Raw genomic sequence first — 9,237 nt, forward strand, 5'->3', positions numbered from 1 at the left:
GTGTTAACTAGATGTATTGTAGTGATCACTGTTTAATACATAGAACTATCAAATCATTATGTTGTACATTTGAAACTAACGCACTGTTATATGTCAAGTGTATTTCAATTAAAAAAAAAGAAAATGGTCAACACAGAGGGGCAGGGGTATATTTCCAGTGTCATTCATTCCCGGTAATCCTGACTTAGACCTGGTAGAAGGCAAAGTTTTCACCTGCCACAGCCACAGGTTAAAAATAATGATGTTGCCTCATCCCTGGCCTAAGAAAGGACTTGCGGTAATTTGGGTAATTTGGGTTACAGCACCAGGCTCCATCTTAAGGTTGGGGCGGGTTTGATCTGGTCGAGGTCAGCTGGCTGTGTTTGCTCCCCAGTCCCTGTCCTGGAAGCCGTTGCATCACACAGCCTCCCACGCGCCCCTCCCTCCTCACAGCCATGGCTAATGCTTCACTAGCCTTTGCAGATGGGTTTGACTTCGAGGAGAAAGGTTGAGCTGAGCCAGAGAGGAGGAGCTGATACCTGTGTGCAAAATCTGGGAACCTGACGGAACATTGGTTGGGGGCCAAGATGAGGAAAAAGAGCCAGGAAGGACATCCCGCCCTCCTGGGAAGAAGGCCGCGTGATCAGCCCCAGCCACTGGCAGTCCTGCCGTCCTCTGGGCTTAAATAAAGGGGCAGTAGGAACCCAAGAGGCCACAGTTCTGACATACAGGGCTCGGAGCACCGGGCACCCCCGACATCATGAGTTGGTCCTCGCACCCCCGGAGTTTAGTCCTCTGGTTCTGCACTCTTTCATTGCTCTCTTCAACATGCCTGGCAGTAAGTGTGCTGTTTACAAAACGTATTTGTTCCCAATGGAAAGCTGAAATTTAAGAAAAGATACGATAAACCAGTGACATGTCTGTGTTTTCCTCCTCTAGTATGTCGCTACCCGGGACAACTGCTGCATCTTAGATGAAAGATTTGTAAGTCGTTTTTTTGTTCGTTTCTGGCTGTGTTTGAACTGGACAGGGGTGGAGGAATAAAAGGAATTCTCTCGCAAAGACCATTTGGCATTTTAGACATTAAAAAAAAAAAACGAAACAGTCCATGTTTTATCTATTTTTTTTTTAACTGGTGGATTTTATGTAGCTTTTTGTCAAGATTTTAAATCACTCTGTTGTTGTACTTTCAGGGTAGTTACTGCCCGACTACCTGTGGCATTGCGGATTTCCTGTCTACTTACCAAAACAGCGTGGACAAGGATCTGCAGACTTTGGAAGACATCCTACATCAAGTTGAGAACAAAACGACAGAGGCCAGAGAGCTGATCAAAGCCATCCAAATCAGCTATAACCCTGCCGAGCCGTCAAAGCCAAGTGAGATTCTAACCACCCCCGACTGGGAAAATCATCTGTGAAGTTCTTTTGCTGTGGTTTTAGCAGTTCTGTTTGCTTAAGTATTTTTATATCTCTGACCCCATATTACAGGTAGGATAGAGAGTGCTACCAAGGATTTCAAGAAAATGATGGAAGAAATAATGAAATACGAGACATTGATTTCCACACATGAATCAACTATTCGGTAGGCATTTTTTGGTTTTAATTTGCTCTCCAAGACTGATCTAGTGTTTATTCAATATTCCAACTTTCAGTAGAGGTAATCTTTTTATTTTTTATTTTTTTACTTGTAATATCTAATAGGCGTGATGCCTGGCCACCTTGAACACCGTAGAGATGGGAGTTTTTAGGCAATATGAATTGTATTGGGTTGTAATTGCTTTTAATAATCATGTGGATGAAAAATGTTTTAGACGTCTTCAAATGCTTTATGACTATATTTACCAAAATATTCCCCCTGAGCCCCATCTGTCTTACAGCTAAATTCGAACTGATGGGAATTTGGGTGTTGAAAATAAAACTCTTTTTATAAGAATGTCAACAAATGGGTGATAAGAAATTGCAGGCAGAGACATAGGGAGGATCTTGTCTGCAAAAGTAAATTATACTGGAGGCAGAGCAGAGAGAAAAAAAAAAGTGCCTTAAGAGATAACTGTAACAAACATTGTAAAGCTACATGTTAATCATGGAACCTGTAATTACGTGGTCTCCTCCCTTCTCCTTAAAGTAAAATGTCTCTGTTAACAACTTCCCAGGGATTCATAGACTTCCTGAACATCCAGTCTCGGATTTGGTTTTAGTTTCTTCCTCAATTTTTTCCCCCTAAATTGTTCTCAAAGAAGCGTAAGAAATTGAAGTAAGTGGTGGCTGAGGATAGGTGGCCCAGGAGGAACTTAGACTCTTTTTTATATCAGAAGACAATTCTTATTATTATTGTGATTACTATTAGCATTATAATTTACATTCTTATTGCCCATCATTGAAGCTGAAGGAAAAATTATCTAAGGTGCAGAAGAGGAAAAAAGTGGTCATATAGTCTGTCTATCCTGTACCTCAAAGAAAGAAATAACAGTCTATGCTCTATAGATAGTTTTCTATTATGTTTGAATATTTACAAGCAATCCTGTGAGAAACTACAGAAGTAAGAGTTTTTACTCCCCCCAGCCTTTTTCTGAAGCTGTGTAAATAGAAACATCAAGAGGAAAGGGGAAATGTGTTCTGTTTAATTTTACGTAAGGTAATGCCCCAGATACTTTTCCCATGTAAGTTATAGATTGAAGTCCATAAATAGATCTTCAGTAAACCCACCAGGGAAAAGGAATAATGCTTCAACACACATGAATTCCTGAAGGGCCTTTCCTTCTCTAAGGATATTCTGTCCTAATAGTTATCACCAAGTGCTCTTACTATGAATCAGGCTTATTGCTCAAGGACGTCGTTATCTGATGCCCTTTGTGCAAAAGATAAAAATCAGAATGGCCACTTACAAGGATATCGTTCATGGACAATAACCTTGTTATTTTCTTTCCCAAAAACCTTAGAATTTACCTCATTTTAGTAACATCATTTTACATTTTTTCCAACAATGGAGTAATTTATCAGGAACTAATTCTTGAGAAAAATCAAGTGGTGTTTTTTAAAAAGAAAATGCAGAATGATTCCTCTGAGAGAAACACTCTATTATCTTATTCTTCTGCTTGTAGATTTTTGCAGGAAATATATAATTCAAATAACCAAAAGATCATTAACCTGAAACAGAAAGTGGTCCAGCTTGAAGCAAAGTGTCAGGAGCCTTGCCAAGATACAGTAAAAATATATGATACAACAGGGAAAGGTAAGTGAAAGGTTTATATTGGGCTTAAGTCCATCCAAGCAAACATAAAAAGTAAAGGAGATTATACGTATTGGAATGTATACACATACATTGGAAAATATCTAGCCATTAAATCTAAACACTCTAATTGCTTCGACTTTTCTTGAGTAGCTGAAAATAGTTTGAAAGGAATGATGATGTGAGAAGTAAGAAAACTATTATATCTGTCTTGGGATTATATTTTATCTTGGGAAAGGAATAGTTTGCACCATGTTGAAAATTCCATTTTCAAGGCTGGCATAGTCTGACCTGGATTTCAAGCCACCATAAAAATGCCTTCTTTTTCAGATTGTCAAGACATTGCTAATAAGGGGGCCAGAAACAGCGGGCTTTACTTTATCAAACCTCTGAAAGCTAAGCAGCAGTTCTTAGTCTACTGTGAAATTGATGGATCTGGAAACGGATGGACTGTGTTTCAGAAGGTATTTTTTCCCCTCACCAAGTATATTTAATAAACACCCAGAAGGAGGGTAAATCTTAGTGGTAGAGTGCCTGCTGAGCATGCACGAGGTCCTGGGTTCAATCCTCAGTACCTCCACTAAAATAATAATAAATAAACTGAAACCTAATTACTGCCCCCAAAATAAGCAAGCAAACAAACAAAAACCCACGTCACTCTGCTATATGCCAGATAATTTTCTAAGCAACTTGTGAACATTAACTCAACTAACCCTTGCAACTTCTCTTTGTGATAGTTTTTCCCTCTTATCTCTGTTTGCAGAGGGGGAAACATAGGCACAAGAGGCTAAGTAACTTGCCCCCGTCACATAACTGATAAGTAACAGAGTCAGGATTTAGTCAGGATTCTGTCCGTGCTTGGCTCTCTCCTACGCTGGCACTGCTGTTGCGGATTCATGACGGCATGTGATCATGATATCATAGTGACAAAGAACCAGACAGAGAACTAGGCAGATACATCAACACATAGGGCTGCCCGTCACAAGAATTTAATTTACCATGTGCCAGGCACTCTTTTAAGTACTTTCACAATCTCCGGTGTAACCCCTGCAACAACCCTAAGGAGTAAGCACCATTATTCCGGTTTGCCGGGTGAGAAAACCGAGGCAGCTAGCCCGAGGTCACTTCGTAAATGATGAAATCATACCCGCCGTATTTTGGACAAAATGTTTATAACGTTTTCTTTACGTGCACTGACAATCCACTCTCTCCTTTGGCCCGTGCAATTGTGTAATTAGAGGCTTGATGGCAGTGAGGATTTCAAAAGAAATTGGATTCAGTATAAAGAAGGATTTGGACATCTGTCTCCTACCGGAAACACAGAATTCTGGCTGGGTAATGAGAAGATTCATTTGATAAGCACGCAGTCTACCATCCCGTATGTATTAAGAGTGGAGCTGGAAGACTGGAGCGGCAAAACCAGGTACCGTTAGAAAGGATTTCTAACATTTTGTTGTAGAGACGGTCTGGAGTGTTCACTTTCCAGCTATCAGGAGACCAGTGGGAAAGACAGTCTGACAAATGCCAAGAGCATATCCAGCCAGCTTCCCTGGAGGTCAGTTCGGCTCTAGAGCAGCCCAAGACAGTGGGTCCTATCCAGGCAGGATCTGAGTGTTTTGATACAATCCACGTATTCTGGAACCATACAAAATAACAGCTGACATTTCCTGAGCATTTAATAGGTACCAGAAATTAAGCATGAAATTAATTTAATCGACTCCAAATAGTTCATGAGACAGGAACTATTATTAATCCCACTTTGCAGATTAACTTTTCCAAGGTCGCATCACTGGTATATGGCAAAGACTGGATTTAAACTCAGATAGTTTAACTTTACAGTCTCTTAACCATTACCCTGGTTGAAGGGTGAATCTAGTGCCTTTAGATGTCCCAGTGCTTTAATAACCACTTAGGCAGTCAAATCCAGGAGCGACCTTAAAATTAAATCAGCCAGCTTCTTTGGTGAGCTGGATAGAGCTCCTTCTACGCTCAAAGCTGCCTGGGCACTTTGACTGCTGTATACCCGATTAAAATTCAAAACAATATCCAACCCTCTTGTTACATTTATAATATTGATGAAATACAGCCTATGTCCAAACATGTATTTTTACTTTCTAAATGTTTAACCAGAAAGTACCATAGTCAGTAGACCTTCTCCTGTGGGAACATTTCCCATTTCCCAAGTATTGGAGATCAGGAAGGCAGCTAAATGTTTTCTACAAATCTCTGTTCATGCACCAAGGCCCATTCTTCCCTGTACTCCATAGAATTCTGGCTCCATTCGCAATTTTTTTTTTTTCCCAGAGGAGAATGTCTCTCTGACCCTGCAGCTCATGTTTTGTGGGTCACACAGGGACCACTTCTTTTATGTGATCCTCCTTCTTGACACTGCCCCACTGCCTTGGTGAAGATAAACCCCTTTAGGACCTCATCCTTTAGAGGGTACACGTGGCTAATGGAACCATTGCTTCTTCAAGGGGGCTGCATTAATTAATGGTCACTCACTGTCAGATAATGAATGCTGTTTATTGGAACTGTGTGTACAAGTTCAACACTGAGATAAAAGTGGAAAATATGAAATTAGTCAGATCCAGCCACATATCTGGATTGGATATTTGGTTCCTATAGGCAGAAGGCATTCAAATGGCTGAAGTTTTTAGTTTTCCCTGGGATGCCCTGAAGGCTTCTAGACCCATCGTGGGTGGTTCTGATGACCTACACACTGGTTCACACAACCATTGTCCTTTGCCATATTTGCAGAAAATTTTATTCAGTGAACATATGTCAGACTTAAGAAGCAGAGTCAAAAAATCCAAACAATTATCCTGTGAAAGGGCGAACTTCTGAGACGCCTTCTGAGGCTCAGGGGCTAAGGTGCCTGTTGCCTTCTTTGCAGCACTGCGGACTATTCCACATTCAGCGTGGGTCCTGAAAGTGACAAATACCGCATGAAGTACGCCTACTTCATTGGTGGGGATGCCGGGGATGCGTTTGATGGCTTTGATTTTGGCGAGGATTCTAGTGACAAGTTTTACACATCCCACAATGGCATGCAGTTCAGCACCTGGGACAACGACAATGATAAGTTTGAAGGCAACTGTGCTGAACAGGATGGGTCTGGTTGGTGGATGAACAAGTGTCATGCTGGCCACCTCAACGGCGTTTATTACCAAGGTATGGCTTTCTTCTTCAAACATATGAATTTGTGTATAGTCTGTATTTTTAGAAAAGGTAAGACATAAATATAAGGAAATGAGAAATAATTAGTAAGGATGTTGGGGGCTTATTATATAGTTCTTTAGTTTAAGCCAGAATTGGATAATGCTAGCTTATACCTCAAATTGGCCCCTCTGTGAGAAATCCACCTGCTGCAAACTATCCAGTAGTTCTCATTGTGCCTGAAACTACCACCATCAGAGTTGATACTTCGGGTGACGGTGTCTCCTCTAGACTTACCATCTATATGATCTGGATGGACAAACATTACATGTTTATGCCTGTTAATACATTAGCCCTGCTCAGCTTCCCAGGAGCTACATGTCGGATACAACTGGGGAGCAATGAGTAGGTGTCTGGTGGAATGATGTGAAGAGGAGGGATGAATTGATAAGGGCGGGGGTCCACGAGAGCTTGAAAGGAGAGGAGTCCAGCCTGGGGAGTGTAGGCACTTATTTTAGGATGGGAGGAGGGCAAGCTAAAGTTTGCTCTAAGACTGGAGTAGTTCTGGACACTGGTTTTACTTAGGACAAACTATTGTTGCTACTTAGCAGTTATGTTTAGGGAAGCCTTCGTCTGTTATGAGCATCTTACCTCCTGAAGACACTGTCCCAGCCAAGAGATGTCTTTTTTTTTTTTTTCATTGAAGTATAGTCAGTTACAATGTGTCAATTTCTGGTGCATAGCATAATATTTTAGTCATACATACATATACATATATTTGTTTTCATATTCTTTTTCATTATAGGTTACTACAAGATATTGAATATAGTTCCCTGTGCTATACAGCAGAAACTAGTTATCTATTTTATATATAGTAGTTATATCTGCAAATATCGAACTCCCAATTTATCCCTTCCCACCCTCCTTCCCCTCTGGTGACCATAAGTTTGTTCTCTATGTCTGTGAGTCTGTTTCTGTTTTATAAATAAGTTCATTTGTGCAAGAGGTGTCTTGAAATCCTCTTAAAAACTACTTAAATTTACCCTTTGGTTTTCACATTTTTTTTGAAACCTAACTTATCTTTGCACCAATAGACCAATTAGAATTAGAAGAAGCTCTCAAGCAAAATGCCTGATCCACAGGATCCAGAGTAGATGTGTTGATAGCCTGTGGTATACTCTAGTCCTGGACTCTTGACAATCCCTTCCAAAATTACTTGAGATCTAGCAGCCAGGAACAACAAGGCACATCAACCTCATCTCCACTTTATAATGGGATATAAACTAACATTTCAGAACCATTTTCTAAAGCCCAGCGTATTTTCTAGTAAAACTGTATTTTCGGATGACCTGAGACACCCCCACCCCAATGAGGAATGACAACTTCTGCCATTTTAATCTGCTTCCAGAAAGACGGTTCATAACAGCTGAGTTCAGGGTGGCTAAGCTTAGGGAGAGAGACCACTTGGGGAAATTTGTGGTTCTAGCCCTGTTGAGAGTGAATACATTTAAAGTATGGATGTGACCAGAAAGCACAACACAGACATACATGTTTGTTTAACATTAAGTTTATGCCACTTATAAACTGAGAATTTAGGAGTCTTTAAGGACATTTTCAGTTAGTAGATAATGCTATAAATTTGATGTAAGTGACAACGGACTTCATGATGGTTCTTGACGGACTTTTAGAGGTGAGGCGATTCCAGAGCACTGATATGTCCATCTACAATTTGTTTTAGGTGGCACTTACTCCAAAGCATCTACTCCTAATGGTTATGATAATGGCATTATTTGGGCCACTTGGAAATCTCGGTGGTACTCCATGAAGAAAACCACCATGAAGTTAATCCCGTATAACAGAATCGCCATCGGAGAAGGGCAGCAGCATCACCTTGGGGGATCCAAACAGGTTGGACCAGAACACCATGTTGAAATAGAACAATAGAAAATAGAAAATAAATTGTTTTATCCTGAGAATTAGCTCTTCATTGCTGTTAACCCACAAAGTTTCAGAAACTTTCCTGAAATTTTCTTCCCGTTTTCTCTTACTGTAGGTATATTAATTTTAAGTCTTTTATGAAGGATAATTAGCCTTGAAATGGCAACTAAAACTCACTTTGGACCATATTCCCAAATTACTGAATGCAGAGTTAACATTTACTTCTTTGATGAGATCATATTTTAGCTTATTTCCTAAATATGTAATAAAATTGTCATGATAGTTTTCGTTTCAATGATCACACGTCATTTTGTTTTGGTCATTTTTAAGATTATTTTGTAAATATTTTAGTGTGTACTAATAAAATAGGAGAAAATTCTAGGCATTTCAAATGCCTAAGTATTTTCCCACGTTTATTACCCCTAAATCATTCATATTTAATTATTTTTTCAGTAGAGAGAATTATATCTTTTTAATATATTTTTTGTTTTGGTCATAGGCTGGAGACATATAAAAGACCATTTCAAAAGTGATTTACTTTTTTTAAAGAACTTTATCTGAACAGAGAAATATAGTATTTTTCCTACGGAACAATGGACTTGCAAGGCCTCACTTCATCTTAAGAGTAAAAAGAACCTATGTTGAAAACTCCACTAATGGTTTTATGCTGGCGGTAATTTATCTACATACCATTTCAATAAACATTTTGTTTCCTAAGACCAGACACATGGTACCTTTTACTGGCTGTTAAAAATCATCACTTTCCTTTGATTTCGTAGTTACTGTTGGACAATCATCAGTAGTTGCTGATGCTAAACTTTATACTTGGTGCTAAACATTATACCTGACTCTTGGGCAGTTATAAAGGAAAGAGAAATCATGGCTTTTGACCTCCAGGGGTTATAAGACAAATATAGAAAAATACAGTCAGC

The 9,237-nt window shown here is 39.6% G+C and overlaps 1 protein-coding gene across 2 annotated transcripts; it reads left to right on the forward strand.

Moving 5' to 3' along the window:
* Nucleotides 1-546: 546 nt before the first annotated feature.
* On the forward strand, nucleotides 547-9,029 carry FGG (fibrinogen gamma chain). Of its 2 annotated transcripts, XM_010980315.3 has the most exons (10): nucleotides 547-817; nucleotides 919-963; nucleotides 1,173-1,356; nucleotides 1,468-1,561; nucleotides 3,081-3,211; nucleotides 3,539-3,672; nucleotides 4,447-4,631; nucleotides 6,105-6,382; nucleotides 8,106-8,275; nucleotides 8,805-9,029. In XM_010980315.3, exons 1-10 carry the CDS (start codon nucleotides 740-742, stop codon nucleotides 8,817-8,819), a joined length of 1,314 nt encoding a protein of 437 aa, XP_010978617.1. In that variant the 5' UTR covers nucleotides 547-739; the 3' UTR covers nucleotides 8,820-9,029. The 2 variants fall into 2 exon arrangements, with proteins under 2 accessions (XP_010978617.1, XP_010978616.1); XM_010980314.3 differs by lacking the exon at nucleotides 8,805-9,029 and having other exon boundaries at nucleotides 673-817; nucleotides 8,106-8,603.
* Nucleotides 9,030-9,237: the final 208 nt, after the last annotated feature.

The sequence above is a fragment of the Camelus dromedarius genome, chromosome 1, assembly GCF_036321535.1.
Source record: "Camelus dromedarius isolate mCamDro1 chromosome 1, mCamDro1.pat, whole genome shotgun sequence".
Lineage (NCBI taxonomy): Eukaryota > Metazoa > Chordata > Mammalia > Artiodactyla > Camelidae > Camelus > Camelus dromedarius.

What these genes read in the sequence shown, in the direction of transcription:
- FGG (XM_010980314.3), top strand. Translation starts at nt 740, where the DNA reads ATGAGTTGGTCCTCGCACCCCCGGAGTTTAGTCCTCTGGTTCTGCACT. An exon ending in TCTCTTCAACATGCCTGGCA is followed by an intron (nt 818 to 918) that starts GTAAGTGTGCTG and finishes TTCCTCCTCTAG; the next exon opens with TATGTCGCTACCCGGGACAA. An exon ending in GATGGACTGTGTTTCAGAAG is followed by an intron (nt 3,673 to 4,446) that starts GTATTTTTTCCC and finishes TTGTGTAATTAG; the next exon opens with AGGCTTGATGGCAGTGAGGA.